The 16,493-nt window shown below is 40.0% G+C and overlaps 2 protein-coding genes across 2 annotated transcripts in view; one reads left to right on the plus strand and one right to left on the minus strand.

The window, feature by feature from the left end:
• micos13 (mitochondrial contact site and cristae organizing system subunit 13) overlaps positions 1-16,493 on the minus strand; it is a 313,292-nt gene that overhangs the window by 3,126 nt on the left and 293,673 nt on the right. Inside the window, exon 2 of the mRNA XM_083969410.1 lies at positions 374-495. Within this exon, the coding sequence (XP_083825536.1) occupies positions 374-402 (29 nt within the window). The 5' untranslated portion in view covers positions 403-495. The remainder of the gene's footprint in view (positions 1-373; positions 496-16,493) is intronic.
• On the plus strand, positions 790-7,655 carry hsd11b1la (hydroxysteroid (11-beta) dehydrogenase 1-like a). Its single transcript, XM_083970814.1, has 6 exons — positions 790-1,001; positions 4,750-4,880; positions 5,129-5,332; positions 5,450-5,543; positions 6,266-6,431; positions 6,551-7,655. Exons 1-6 carry the CDS (start codon positions 917-919, stop codon positions 6,732-6,734), a joined length of 864 nt encoding a protein of 287 aa, XP_083826940.1. The 5' UTR covers positions 790-916; the 3' UTR covers positions 6,735-7,655.

Consider the following 16,493-nt stretch of genomic DNA (forward strand, 5'->3'; position numbering starts at 1 on the left):
AAGCACTCGAAAATATATGTTATTCTATGTACTATTTCCTTGTTACCATTATCATAATGCACTATTACAAATTTCAGTTCGTAGATATGTTTTTTTTTTTTAATCATTAGCTAACGCTAGCCAACAAAGGGAAATTGGGCGAATATGTACAGAACGCAGCAATTGAAGTGGTAAATTGTTTAGCTAACCTAACTACCTAAATAACTAACTGACCAATAAACAAAGTGTTTGAAGAAGATACTGCAGAGCTGTTTGACAGACAGACTGGCAGCTAACGCAGCCTCAGTTAGCTCACTGGCTAATTGACCGTGTAGCACACTGTTACAGCAGCGATAAGTTCAGGGGAAATACAAGCGAAATGAAAAATACTAACTTCACTACGGGCAAAATCCTTGCCGCCATGATCCAAAGCGGTGTCGTTTCCTTTTACGTACACTTATCTCAGGTAGTTCTGAGCTGGAATGAATGCTACCTGTTTAGCTGCACTGAAGGACAACCCTACGAATCGCTGCGCACTGAGGTTGTGTCAATAAAGTTGCCGTTTCAAACGCCCATGTTATTTCACGGCAGCAGATTCGTTTGTTTTGACGATCTTTTTTTTTTATTTTTTAGTAATTATAGATATAGGTTAACGCCTTTATAAAACATTAAGTTAATTTAAATAATGTGGCTTTAAAAAAAAAAAAAAGATAAATAAACAAATTAAATTTAACTATTTGAACGCACAGTTCTTTCAAGATCAATGAACACGATATCGGAACAACACGCCCCCTTAACAAATGTCAGGAGAAACAGAGGGTGGAGAATTGCATTTAAATACTTCCCAGTTTTCGTACATTTCCTCTTCAAGACAGTTCTGAAAACTGGATTTTGAGAGGGCTCGGGTTTCTTCTATTGCCGAACAACTGGCAACAAAATGGGAACATTTACAAAAATCCTGTTAGCAAGTATATGTGTTGCCTACATTGCCGTCAAATGGAGCGCCCCCAGTTTCAATGCGGGTAAGACAAATGCAACTTTATATATTATAAACTTCTATAGTCTAAGTTACAGTAATATCAGTTAGATTCTGTGTTTCATTATATGTAAGCTTTTGTTACTTTTACAGCAGGGGGCATGCTCTGGCAACGGTTTGTTTCACCTGTAGGGGTTATGCAGTGTTAATTTTTGACAAAACATTGTGAAACACAGTCAATAACACACCAAGTTTAAAGAAAAAAACGCTAATATCGAGAGAGCTAACTTCCGGTTTTCAAAATAAGACGTCGGTAATTTTAAGCCATTGGGACACATTGTATAGCTATTGAATTAAGTGTTTCCCCCAATTTATTTTCATTTTTACTGTACAGTAACAACACTTTGGTCCATTATTTCTATAAAGGTTGATACAGTTGACTTCAGGGCCATCCAACTCACTCATGCAGTATCAAGCATTTTTACTGTATCATTTTTGAAAAATTAAGCCTCTAAGTTGCTTTTTTTTTCTCAAAAAAGGTCTGTACTGTATTGTAAAGACACTTTGGTCCATAATTTCTGACAGGATAAGGAAGGGTGGAGAAGGATGAGGAATGACATCAAACAGTTGTCGGTTCTAGGAGTCATAACAAGCATCTTGAGGTTCACTCCTCAGCCACAGGGATGTGCATGTTTTCCTAATGAGAATTCAAACAAGAAAGTGCATGTGCATAGGTCGATATTTTAAAGATGACAAAAGTTTGATCTAGAGAGTAATTGAATAAAGAAGAACAGTCATCAAAAGGATGTTGAAATTGGAAAGGTTGTTACTGTTAAAGTAAACAATTAGGCCTATAGTGATTTCCATGAAGAATACTAAAACTATGGCTAAGTCAGCCTTGTGATCACATTTATGATGTAGGCCCTATGTTATAGCCTACTGTGGTATATTGATGTGTTGATGAAAAGAAGGGATCACCGCCGACACTGCTTTTCTTGCATTCAAAAAGAGTTTATTACAAGAAGAAGAACAGTGTACAAAAATGCCAAATCGTGGAGCATCTCTGGTGCCAAAAATTGAGATCACTCTCGCTTGGCCTAAAACCCCAAACCTTATATACCTTTTTCCAATATAAGGATATGTTTGACCAAGATGGTCAGACAAAGACAGGATCTAAAAACAGAATCCAACCTATGCCTTCTGACATTTAACCTCTTGACCAGGCTAACTTAAGAATAGATACAGTGTCAAGTATATCCCCAAAAACTATGACCCACAAGAAAAGAGTAAATGACAAGAAACACATGTCTCAGGATACATGACGACAAGACAGATTCTTTCTGGGCCAAATACCTATAGAACCTGTAAAGCAGGGCATTAGTTTACACATTTCTTTAATCTAGAAAAAGCACAAAGAAGAACATAAGATAATACAAGACAATAAAGAAAAGAGTTTAGGTGGATAATATACTACACTACATTGTGTGAATGCATTTCTACACATAGAAACATCATATCTTGACCACATCAACCTAAATACCAAACTGTTGAGCCATCACCACATTTAGAGAAAGATCTACAGATATAACAAAACATCTGTAGAGCCTATCTTTGTAAGAAACAAATATTAACATGGAATATTACTTTCAGGATCATGGTTATTTTGTGTCCATCTTGGTCAAATATGAAAGTTTATTCTTGCATGTGGTTAATTTGCCATAGATGCCCTAGCATTGACTCTGCAACGCTTCAGCAGGCAAAGAGTGAGAAAGAAAATAAGGCCTTTGCCTAAGCAAAAGATGGACCTTTTTCTTAAATGATAGCCTACAGTAAACATGCAACTTAGAGGCTTAATTTCACAAAAATGCTTGATACTGAGTGAGATGGTCCTGATGTCAGACATTATGGACCAAAAGTGTTGTTACTGTACAGTAGCCTAAAGATTAAAATAAATTTGGGAAAATATTTACTTCGGACAATCTGTCCCAATGGCTTAAAATCAGCTTGATTGTCTTTGAATTACCGACGTCTTATTTTGAAAACCGGAAGTTAGCTCGCTCGGTATTAAAGAAGCGCTGACTTTCTCAGTGGACTTCTTCATAATACTGGCGCACTTAAAATGTTGGTGCAGCTGGCTTGACTAAGCGTTTTGTTGACCACAGTCAACAAATGTGTAATTCGATATAGCCCAATGATGGCATTAGATCATATCACAGAGTTGTATTATAATGATTTAGGCTACTAGAAAGCATGTAGGTAAGACCATAAAATAGCACCAAGGCTAGTTTACAACATGGACAATTGTAGGCTAGGCTAAGTGTTGGACAATTAGGACAATGACCAAAATCCACTTCATATCTAATCACCTATCAGGAGATAATTATTATCAGGGCCAATGGATTACAAGGGCAGCACAGCACAATAGTGTGTCAGTGAGATATCTTGAGATGATTCCATCTTATTTATCATCCCTTCTAATCTTGACTAACAGGGCCTACAGTCTCCGCTCTCAGGACCTTTGTCATTTTACTGTTCCTATAGGTGAGAACAGAAATGGGGAAGAAAGCTTTTAGATTCTCTGCTCCGAGTAGCCTACATGGAACAGTTTGCAGTCAGAGCTCAAACTCCAAAGTCTGGTATCTCTGAATGTATTCAAGTCCATGATAAATTCCATCACATCCAGGCTTCAGAGTGCAAATGTTTTACTTGAGTGCAAATGTTTGACTAATCTTGTAAATTATTTTAACTAATTTTGAAAATTAAATTGTTTTTTTGTTTTGTTTGTTTGTTTGTTTGTTTTGTGTCTTTAATTAATGTGACATGTGTTGAAACTATGTGCTGTCATTCTTGGCCAGGTCTCTCTTGCAAAAGAGATCTTGGATCTCAATGGGACAAACCTGGTTAAATAAAGTTCTAATTTAATATAATAATAATATTGTCATTTTTTTCAGGCAGAAAACTACACTAAACTGTCCAAAATGTATAAGGACAATCCCTCGAAAATTCTTATTAATCTTTCATGTGATCTCTTTATTTTGTCCCATTAGCCCACCCATACATCATGGGCTACAGACTCCACATTGCAGTGTGGCCCCCAGAAATTGAGAGCGGACCGTGGAGCCACAATGTGGTCGATATTGCAATATGTAGCCTACCACATAAACTTACCATGTGACTGGTTTGGTGATGGCATGCTAGACATGGCAACTGCTGTGCTCCGACCAACATATTTACAAAGAGGTTTATAAGAGTTGAATGTTTCCCTTTGGGGCAATTTAGCAAAGTACGCACAAAGTGAGCGAATAATTGGTGATAATCTGATATGCTTTCTGCTTGTGACTGAGGCTTCTTAGAAAGAGAGAGCACAGACACACATTTGTCCTCACTGTGAGGATGCAGCTAACATTCAAGCTGCCACAACTAATACAATTATATGGTTTGAGTCGGTGGGGTAGTGTGCACACATAATCTTATTAACAAATGCATATACATTACATATTACATCATTATTATAGTGAAAAATATCTACTACCAAACCTGATACTGCAGCTTCCTGAAGATAATATATAGTATATTTTCAAGTTTAGATTTAGGAGGGAAAAAAAACTTTATATTCATATGTTAATGTAATGGTCATATGTCAACATGCAGCTATATTTACCTCCTCATCTCACTGTTTTGCACAAATACCTTACGTACTGTTATACATCTGTCGTACTAACACATGCAAATTGTCATTACTTTTTGTGTTTCATGTGTTTGTATCTAATTAAAACGGCGTGCCTTTGTTTCAGAGTCTCTCAGAGGTGCAAGGGTATTGGTGACTGGGGCCAGTACAGGCATTGGTGAACAAATGGCATATCATTATGCCCGCTTTGGAGCGCATATAGTTATTACAGCAAGACGGGAGAAAGTGTTACAGCAGGTCAGTGAACTGCAAGATGCTGAAAATGGTATCAAGGTGAAAAACAAACACATTTATCTGTAACTTAGTTTAGGAGTTCTGTGTCCATCATGTCAAATTAATCTACTTTAGTCAGACAGAAAATAACATTAGCAAAGATATTTTTTTCAGATGGTTGAGGTATGAGTGTAGGGTCAAATTAGTTTTCTTTACTCTTTTCTGTAGCTGCATTGGGAGGTTAACCCACTCCTTCTGATCTATGTTTAAAGGTGGCAGAGAAGTGCTTGAGTCTGGGAGCCCAGAAAGCGCACTACATAGCAGCAGACATGGGTGATGACTCAGACCCAGAGAAAGTGTTAGACTTTGCTCTGGAGAAACTTGGAGGGCTGGATTACCTGGTTCTCAACCACATTGGTCCAAGCCCCTTCAGCATGTGGGACGGAGATGTCGAACACGTCAAGTGGCTGATGAAGGTAAAGCTGCGTTTAGATGCTCCGTTAACATATAAAAAGGAGGAGACTGCACTGATGTCTTAATGTGTGTGTGTGTGTGTGTTGTGTGTGTGTGCGCACATGTGTACTTTTCAAAAGGTCAATTTCTTCAGCTATGTTCAGATGGCTTGGAAAGCTTTGGACTCCCTCGAGCAGAGTAAAGGATCACTGGTGGTTGTTTCATCACTTTTAGGTGGGTATTTCACAGCATTGTTACTCATATGCTGATGACAGCATGTCAGCAACTGATACAACAACCATAAATGGTGTATGGGTTCCATGCACAGCTCCACTACTTCCTGAATTTAAGGCAGCTCCTTTATTTCCTGTCTTACATTATTGGACAAACTGATTAATCCAGATGTGTCTGACCATTGTGACTACTCAGACACACCTGGATTAATCAGTTTGTCCAATAATTGATTGCATTGACTGCATTATTGGCTATTATACATCATACATGTAACTTATACTAACTCTGTCTAAGCGCTGCTTTATGAAAAAAATAAAAATGGAGATTAAGAATATTTAGTAGAAAAAACAATGCTGAAACATACAATTAAAATTATTATTCTAATGGGAAAGTATTGCTTTTTCTTACAAGTCCTTGAAATGTTTAGACAAAAACTGTCCTAATAGTTTGCCGTCTGGTATGAAACTCCACGTTCTGAGGGAGATCATGTGATTGCTCATGTAATTATAGGCTCAAAGACACGTACTAAATGGACATTGAGCTGAGGCTTACATTTTGTTCTTTCCTTTGAACACCCACAGAATTTCTTAATTCATACATACAGTATGCAGTAGTAGACATCAAAATGTTATATATCTTTAAACAACCCACAACATTTTTTTATTTTTCACAACTGAAACAATTGTCTTGGATAAGCTGGCTCTAATACTGATGCTCCACAGGTAAAATGCCCAGTCCCTTCGTGGCGCCCTATACCTCTACAAAATTTGCCTTGAACGGTTTCTTCGGAGCCCTTCACCATGAGCTAGCTATGAAGAAGAGTAATGTATCCGTCTCTATATGTACACTGGGGCTCATTGATACTGACTCTGCCATGGAGAAAGTCAGGTTAGTTAAATCTATGTTGAAACATATTTGGCATCATTAGTGTTATTTGTCTATTTTTTTTTACTTTGTGCTATCCACAGTGGTTAAATTTAGTATTCTTCCTTCCTTTCGTATCATAGGGGAGTCACTGATGTACCAGCTTACCCTGCCACAGATGCAGCCTTGAATATCATCATTACTGGAGCAACAAGACAGCAAGAGCTCTTCTACCCTTGGATAACTTACGTGGCGACTATAAGCAAAGACTGGTTTCCTCCTATCACAAACTATTTCATCCAGAGCACCTACAAGTATATCCCATGATCAAAAATATTCATCTGTAGGATGTGTATATGTATTTTCAATTAAATACATGGACACATAATAGAGGACAGAGATAGTTAAAGATTTGGCATAATATTTACATACATAATGTAATGATAAATAAGGTATAGTCCACTTCCCAAATTTAACCTTGATATTTACCTCCCAAAAATGTTCTAATCTTTACAGTAAATTAGGAAATCACTTTCCTCACAGGCAAATAGATCGGGTTACTATATATAACAAACTGGACCTTGTCCTCCTTTCCTCATTGTGCTTTTGAGAGAGGTCCAGTTATACAAAGCTCACAGGGGAGAAAAGCTCATAGTTCGTGTTTGTTTCCTCTTGGCCTACCTCAAAGAGATTAGAAAGGGGGTTAGTTCCTGTCTGTCTGCAGTGGTTATGAATGCAGTCCACCACCATCTACTGCATCAACACATATCAGGTGAAATTTTGAATAAAAACCACTTAGTTTACCACTCAGACAACAACACATTGCGCAGCATGAGTGGGAGAGTGTGGCCTGCAAGTTACACTAGGAAGGGCAAGATGATGAGGAGCAGAAACATCTCTTCTTCCTCAGCTGAGACGCATCTGTGGTTGGAACATCAAACTTTACAAGTCACAGAAACACTGTGATAAGAGTGGCAGCCATATACAGTAATCATTCAGGAGAACTTTTAATGATTTTTAAACTGCAAATGTTATTCCACTGAGTTTTGATGATGTAATAACATTGACATTAATGCATCCTGTAATTTTTATTTGTATCATTTATGTTGTGTGTCACTGCTTACCATAAATGAAGCATATTGTGGTGCTACAGAGATCCCTTGGCCTACCAACATTTTTCAGATGTAAGGGAATGTGTTTGTCATATCATCAATTGTTTTTTCAGTGATAATTGAAATAAATTTTGCCCCCAAAAAAATCAGATTATCATTTTTTCATTTTGTTCAATACTAACAAAAAAAATTAAATTCATGTTATGTTAACATAATTACAACAGTTTTACTTTTTGATGGGGAGGAAAGGGGGGTAGGAATGATACAGGACATGATCACCCCTTAGCCAGTTTTATTGGACATTATAAAATCTGCAACAGCTGCAGTGTGTGTTAAGACACACTGAAACAACCATTGGGCATTCAATATTAGATTACATTTTTATTTAATTTAAAACATTAATCGATGTCTCAGCACCATTCTTGCTGAGAAAGAGGCGAGCCATTACAATAATCTGAATGGAACAGTAGTACTTTAAACGTCCACATGAGGGCAGTATTACTAAAGTAGTGAAGTGAAATAAGTTCCCACCCGCAGCCACCAGTGAAGTCCATTCCCTGTTGAAAAAAAATGTCCGAAGTATTATGCATTCATAGCAAACTGACAAGCTCTTTTTTTAATCTCAAATCTTTTTGTGCTTGGAAGAAAATGACATGGTTTGTGCTCACCGATTTACAAGTTTTTATTTATTTATTTAACGCATTTTAAACCCCCATCAGCATACCAATACTCACCCTCCCTGTTCCTTTTCCTGTCTCCACTGTTCTCCACCCCTGGATTCCTCCCCATCTCCATTCTTCTTGTCTTTCCAAAGCTGGCCACAGTAGGCATTGCAGACTTCCTACAGAGCAGGAGTTTCTCAGTGGGTTCCTTTGTGTCTTAGCTCATCATCCCCCAAAAGCACCGCAGGCTCCCTATGAAACTGTTGGCTCAATCCATCCTGGTGGTCTTTTCTTTATTTAATACACCCTATAGGTTGAACCCTGCTGATAGAGCAGTTCTCTACTGTATACCCAGAGTGAGTTGTCATTGTCAGGGGGGAAGAAAGAAAGAAAGAAAGAAAGAAAGAAAGAAAGAAAGAAAGAAAGAAAGAAAGAAAGAAAGAAAAGTCACGAATTAGACTTGATTCTATAATAAAAGTTTGTACTTTGCTGTTTTCTTGTCGTCCTTGGATTGATGGGACTGATGGGGAAAAGTAATTGGAATACATCTTCTATCTCGACACTCTTGATGATTTGAGAGGATTTTGAAGATGGTATAATCTCCCTGCAGATGCTGTGGAAAGAAAAAAAATATCTCCCTTCCTCTCACTCCTTCTGTCTCTTTCTCTGTGACACACTCACTACACACATACAAAAATGGTGGGGCCTCCTGGGGAGCAGAGCCGGCATGGCCTGGGAGAACAGCCAGAAACACCTGCAACAGATTAGTGCTCCTAATGCTAGGTAATAAATCCTCTCACCCTTCTCGAGCATCTCCATCTCCACCAAAGCATGGATCTTATAGGCTGAGAAGCATCCACCCACAGCACTGATTATAACACACACATGCAGACACACACATACACTTACACGAATGCAGAAAAATGTTTAAACACAGAAACCTTGATGCAACGATGGATTTAGATCATATTATCTCTCCCGGTTGTTATCAGCACCATGCATGCTGCCAATTGAACCTCCATACATTGTACTGTAGCTGTTGCTTCAGTATCATGGAGCTTTTCCCCAGGGTTTAGACAGGTCTCTATATCAAGATCAAACATTTTCATTATAACCGCAAACAGTCAAGGCCAAGACCAAAGCTGAGGTTGCCTGCTTTACTGACTGCACATAAAACTTGAAAGGTGGCAGACTGATTGGCCAGTTGGGCCCTTGCTTACAGAGATTTGTAATGGAAGTTGAATTCCCCTTTAAGATCCGTGACACAGCATATTATTTCATCTCCATGTACACAGATAGGGAAAGACTTTCTGTGTGTGCAACAATAGTAAAATCAAATGACATGTATAATGTGTCCATAAACCTTTTCCACATACTCGTCAGTATGTCCTCAGTTTTATATTTGCCCACAGAGTTTGCTGATGCAGCAGAAATGTCATGTTTCAGACCATAAAGACTTACCTATCCATGGAAATGGCACAGTGCACATCAACCATCATGCACCAGTCCCAATTTATCATTCTCTCTTGCGCTGCTTCTTTGAGCACAAAGGACACTGCTCCACAAATTCCCTATCCAGCATCCATTTACTATAATTGTTTTCTCTCAACTGGTCTGTTCTCTAATTAAGACGTTCTTTCTTCCTAACTCATGGTAAGAAAGTAAATGCGCATATTTCCCTAAATGTCAAATTTTCCCTTACATGCTTTCACTGTAGTCTACTGCAGGGGGGTTCCCAAACCTTTCCATGCCAAGGCCTCCTGAATAGCATTAGCTTCTGGCCAGGGACTGTTTTTCTCCACCCCAGTGGCAAATACTACAGCAAATATAAAAGAAAAAGAAAGGCAACCTCTTAATATACTGTACTTATTTTTCATAAATACATTTGCAATAGCCAGGTGTTGTCTTTGTCATTTTTGTAGCACTAGCTTGGTGGTGGGAGCCATTGGCCAACACTAGAATCATTCATGATAAATGACAACAGGCAACAGAAAGATGAGTATGGCATATATTTTGGTATGATATTAAATATATTTTATGATCATGCACATAGAATAATAATAGACATATTTTTATTGCATTTGTTCTCATTTTTCTTCAATGTTTTCTAGGACGCCCTCCACAGTTGTAGTGCTGAGTTGTAGAATCAAAGCATGTATGAAGGTATAGTAGATGTTGCCGAATCAAACTAATATAGGCTACTATATAATGCAGGTACAGATATTGATATTGAAACTTCTGGCCAAAAAAAAGCAATTCATATTTTTCAAATTCTTTAAACAACTTTTCAAATTTTCTGTTTAATAACTGTAACCTTAAAATCAAAATTTTTCCGTTTATTGGTTCTTCAATTCAAAAGCAGCCATTGATCCGTGTAGTTGTGGGAGGCGATTAATTTTGAAAAGAATGTTAATCTTCCTGAATCCCGAGCTTGTGCATGACCTCTGAAAAGTTTTCACAAAACATTGAGCTATGATAACAAAAGGAGAGAGTGAGCGAGAGAGACAGAGAAGGGGGGGATGAAAACCTATGAAAGGGAGCGTCAGTGAGAATAAAAACTGTGGGTGTGAGAGGTGGCTGAGGTGGCCCTGTGACCCCTGACCTCCTTCCCCCAGGTCCATTCAGAGCAGCACAATGGTTGACACCTGTGTCCTTTCAATACTGGCACTATTATTGTTTACATCAGCCAGTGGGAGAGAGAGGGAAAGACAGAAAGAGGCCAGAGGTGCTGTGAAGCAGGGTGCACCAGCCTCATGCCAACCCCCCTCTCCTCCCTCCCTCCTCCAGCGTTCCCCTCTCTCTTTCAAAGACAGGTGCCCTCGTATCTCTCTCTCTCTCTCCCGCCCTCCCCCTTTCCATCTCCCCCCCTCTCACTCTCTGTGTCTGCCAATCTCTTTTCTCTAATTATTTTAGATAACTCCAAACACGTTGGCGGAAGGAGAGGATCCACAAAGAGGACAGACAGGGTGTTTTTACATCCTGTACCTAATGGTCTGGCATTGCTCTACTGTTGCTCCTGTGTATTAAGTTAAACACAGTGGGCATCAGATAATGTTAAACACGGTAGCTGAGGATCTTCACACGTACATTGTTAGCAGAAAAAATAAATTATTTTTCTCCCTAAAAAATAGTTGTTAATATTTTGGCACCTGCAGCAACAAGGCAGACTAATTAGTGACGGTAATTTTCCAAAAACAACAACAACAAAAAAGGACAATTAAAGGTTGTGTGCACATTTTTTTTGTGCCATTAGAGTTTCAGTTGTGTTTTTCATGATACAATGCATACAGAGATTTGTCTGCATGTAAGGCTTTAATGACGTTCACAGGACAATCCATTCGTTATGTTCTTGCCATTTATCCCTCCCTTACTGATCAGGCGGGTGGGGAGAGTCACAGGGAGCATGGGTGGCAGGCTGGGGGTTACATGAATTCTTCTTTTTTTTTCACTGAGGGAGAGAACGCCCAATTAACAAAGGATAAGAAGTGAACCGTAAACACCCTCAACAAGGCCCAACAAACCTACAAGAACAAGAGCCGTCTCTCTCTCTCTCTCTCTCTCTCTCTCTCTCTCTCTCTCCCTCCCTCTCTTTCTCCCTCACCCCCCTCTGCTGACCACCTGCCCTCCTCCTCCCCCTCCTCCCTCCTCTTGCTCACTCACTCTCTCTTCCACTTCCCTCACAAAAGGAAGGCTCAGAGCTTACAAAGTGCCAATTAACACTGAATGTTTGCCCCTCGCACCTCCCTCTCTGAACTGCTGACAGCTCTGGTGTTTGGGTTAATACCAAAGGCCTGCAAAGAATTATAATTCTCCTCCTTGCCCCATCCCCCCTTCTCTCCCTCTCCTATCCTTTTATTTTGTTTCCAATGGGGTGGTTTTACAGTTCAATGCACAGTCAAAGGGTGATATAAAATGACTTTCCAAAGAATTTCATTTAGGGAGAAGAGGGGCTGTGTTGCATTGGGGCAGCCAGGGGCAGGACTGGGGATAGGAGGGGACCCTGGTGAGATGGAGACACAGAAAGAGCGGCAACTATAAATTAATAGTGAATGATAGTGATAAGATTTGAATCGTGTGTCGATGATGCTTTTTTAAAGGCATGAAATGATTATTCACTCTAATTTCTGTCACCGAAGCAGATATTTAGGAGTTACCCCTTCAGGCAGCGGTTGCCATTTCTTCCTCTGTCATCAGCAGTTTGAATGCAAAAATGCAAACATGAGTAATTTGCACACAAGTCAACACACTCACACATAAATGCACACACACACACACCCTTTCTCACCCATTAGAACTGTAGGTCCCACTTGGAGATGAAGATAGCAGCGCGGGTCATTTATCACAGGCAAGGCTGATGGCTGCGCTATGGCTGTTTTTCTCCCTTGTGAACTCCAATAAATCAGCCTAGTGAATAAAAGAGTGGCCAATGAGAAGAGGTGAGAGGGGTTAAACTCTAGGAGAAACAGAGACCACTAGACTCTTTAAGGGAGCTTCTGCCTGCACTCAATTCTCTGCCCAAACTGGGTCTGCCTTGACAATTTACGACCTCCTGGGACCTAGTCTATACTCTCCTCTTTCTTTACTTTGGGATGAGGTCCCCAGTTAAAATGGGTTATTCTTGGGGATGAAGTCAAGTTTGAATTGGATTTTGCTTTTGTCACAGAAAAGGTCATATGGATCCTGTTGGATCACAATATAGTAAGGTGACAAAAGATTACTAAATGTATTGTTTAGCATTTAAGAAATGTGTCCATTAACTTTCTAATGGTGAGTTAGACAAGGAGATATGTTGCAGCTGTCTCTTAGATATAATAGATGGTAAGTTTAATTTACACAAAGACCGGAGGCAGGGAAATAAAAGTGCCATTTTAAGATTTAAACTGTTGAATAAGACTCTAGGGATATCTTTGCTTTTGAGCAGACCAAACACTGTTGTTTCCCTCTGTTTCCAGTCTTGCTAAGCTATGCTAGCTAGACAGACAAGAGGGTGTGGAAAGAGAGTAGCACTGGTGGTGTGGAACCAAGCCAGACTGGCTGTATTTACATTCAAGTAAGGGGAGCTGAGCAGAGAGATGACATGACCTGACACGGTTCATGGTTCCACTAGTGGGGCTGGCTGGGCCTCCACCTCAAGCCTGGGACCCTGGGGTCAAAATGCTCTGCAGCCTCTCTGGGATGAAGGCGGCTGGAGAAACATGTGACTCTGGCCTCTGCTTTAAATCCTGAATTCTAGGATTTACTCAAGATAAGGGGAGCGCAAAATGGTAACTTATAACTTGAGGCGATAGATGAAGAATTCATGTGGGAGTAAAAAAAAAAACAGTATGTATGCACAAGGAATCAGATTTCCACATTTCCAGACATATGATCGAGCTGCAGTATATCATTTTTATCTGAAGATTTATTTGGAAACAGGTGCTCCTCCTCTGGCCGAGCTGCCAGGCACTCAAGGAGCACTCAGCCTCCTCTCTGTAACATCTGATTCACATGAACTATAATTTCTGCTTGCCAAATGACAGATCCAAAGGTCAGTGATGTGGCTGTGTCAAATGAGGGTCGTGAGAAAAGCAGAAAGAAGCACGTGCCTAAAATTAGATGAATGTCAAAATTTGCTCCGCTTCTCTCTTAAGAACAGACACATGTGAGAGAAGTCACTTTGGTCTAAGTGCAATTGCAGGTCTCTCTCAGTGAAACAGAATTTCCTTTTTACTTCATCACAACATTCTTCTCTTTTTTTCCCCCCAAACTCTCATCCTTTATTCCTGCCGAACCCATAGGAATTTCACTCGATGAGACCGTGATGTGAGTGGTGTGTGTGCATGTCTGGAGTCTGTGTGACCCCATCAACGCTGAGCAGAGTGGGGAAGAACAGAGTCGACTGGCCACAGGAGCCGAAAGCCCAGTGGGACCCAGATTCTGGCCCAAGATCCACGACCGTTCTGCACCACATTGGATCTTGGGCTGTAACTCACCCTCTGTCTGTGGTTTGGGATGGTGTGGAGGTAGGGGTGAATAGCAGGTCAGCCATGGAAAAGCTTGCTTTATTGTCTGTATCACAGAATGAAAGATAGAGGGAAGAGAGGGAGAAAAGAAAGAGAGAGAGAGAGATGGTAGAAGGTGACGGTAGATGGAAGAGGAGAGAGATTGGTGGTTGGGTGAGAGAGGAGGAAAAGAGGGAGGAAGAGAGCTGAATAATTAGGATAGAAGAAGAAGATTTGACGTGAAGAGAGATGGAAAAGAGAATGTATAAAGTCTGAAGGTATAGAGAGGTGGACACCTCTAATTCCATATGTCAGTCGCCTTCTCATTCCTTTTCCATATGGCAGACTGAAAGAAAGCTTCAGCTCAGCAGAATGGCTATAAGCACACAGCTATGTTTAAAGCTAAGCCAGTACGCTTGACACAGTATTTGTATCAAACAGTAGATCAAACGCAGCTCTTTCAGTGTTGTGCACTATAGGTGAAGGGCTCATAAAACTTATATTGAGTGCTCTTGACAGTTTTGAAGTGCCAGCAAAGAATAGCGCTGATAGGGACACTCACACACACAACGAAGAGTATGAACCTATCGCACACACATAAGCAGATTCGTCGAGTTCTCTGGGTTATCAAACGAGATGATTTCTACCAGATTTTGGGTGTCAAAGTTCTTCACTGAAAGTGATTGATGAGTGCTCGGTAATTGTCCATTGTGAGAAGATGTCAGAGGGAGACGGCATGTCACCTCGCAGTGAGAGTAAAAGAGCCGGCAAATGGAAGTGATTACATCTAATATTCTCCATCTGGGAGTGATTGCCTCAGAAGACGAGTTTCAAAGAGGAGTACGGCGGGGAGAAAAGAACGAGGCAACAGTAATTTGCACAGGATTTACAAATCTCCTGAATCGAATTTGGGAATCTTTGTGCACATCTTGTTCTATTCCCTTCAGACAATCACTCATGAAATGCACGCACACATGCATAAACAGCTCTACACAAATAATTCACACTGCTCTATGGCACAGATACTTTCTCGGACAGGAGATAGCATGTTGCAAAAACTCACGCAATCCATACACAATCACAGGGAATGAAACCGTAATACTCCCTGCAGCGTGGTGGATTTCGAGGCTCACACATCAATACTCAATATATTTCTGTCTGTCTGCGAGCAATCACAAACCACCCAAGAAATGGTTGCCATTGTGTCAGAGCTGAGCTGGAGTCAGGTCAGGAGTGATCAAAGACTCCCGAGGAGGGGGGGTTGGGGCGGGGGGGTGGGGGGTTATCTGGTCCCAATTACATTCAATCATGGGAAATTGGCAAAGTGCAATGCAAGAGAGAAGATCTTCATGATGAGAGCAGGAGGCCAGATGAGCCAAGGTGGTCTGCAGACGTTTCTGACTTCACAGAGAAGATGAGAAAATGAAGATTGGGACTCTAGTCAAGATTATTTTCCCCCTTTCTTTTTATTTCAAGGACCATTTTCTCTACCTCGCCACGTTGTGGGTCATAGTGACACTGACATTACTAGGCTACTACTACTTTATTTTCGTTCTGAATTTTTCATAGCTACAGTAGTTTGCGGGGTTAAATGACCACCACAAAGGGATAGTCTTACAAATATTAAACATTATGTGAATTTCAGAGGACATTGAAAAATAGTGGAAAAAAGTGAATAAAACCCAGCAAATAAACTACACATATGTAATGTTTGTTGGGTAATTTAGGGTATAGTGTGATGGAGGGTTAATATCAGTAGCTAATGGTGATCATGGCCCAGCATCACAAAAATTGGTGTATCGCACCGCCCAGTAACATCAAAGGTGTCCTATGATTAAATATTGTATCTTGAGGTCATATCACATTCAACAATCACCATGGTTAGGATTAGAGTGTGACAGTGTGCAGTGTGCAGTTACTTGGGATAAGATGATGCTCCTGATGGTAAGTCCGTGAAGCCAAACTGTTGCCTGGCTACTCGTTACACAACACGTCACAACATCTTGATTTATTTGTCTTCACAGGTAAAAACCCATATGAGAGCTAACTTTAAACTGTTACTTGTGAATATGGAGCTGGGCTGAGCGACTGAAAGTAATGTCATTGTTTTTTTAATGAGTAACATGGAAAGGTCTCAATTGATTCTGACGTTAAAAGTTTGGCTAATAAACTGTGAATGTGACTCCTTTATTCTTTTCAGATTAACTGAGATCAGGACTTTAAAACTATAAAGAATCAAGGATTTGAATAATTAACTATTGATAAGCGTTACAATGTCTGATAAGTTAAGGGAGCTTTAAAAGATGATGAAGCTCAAACAAAGGCTCCTCT

The sequence above is a fragment of the Trachurus trachurus genome (assembly GCF_905171665.1).
Source record: "Trachurus trachurus genome assembly, chromosome: 4".
NCBI classification, from domain to species: domain Eukaryota; kingdom Metazoa; phylum Chordata; class Actinopteri; order Carangiformes; family Carangidae; genus Trachurus; species Trachurus trachurus.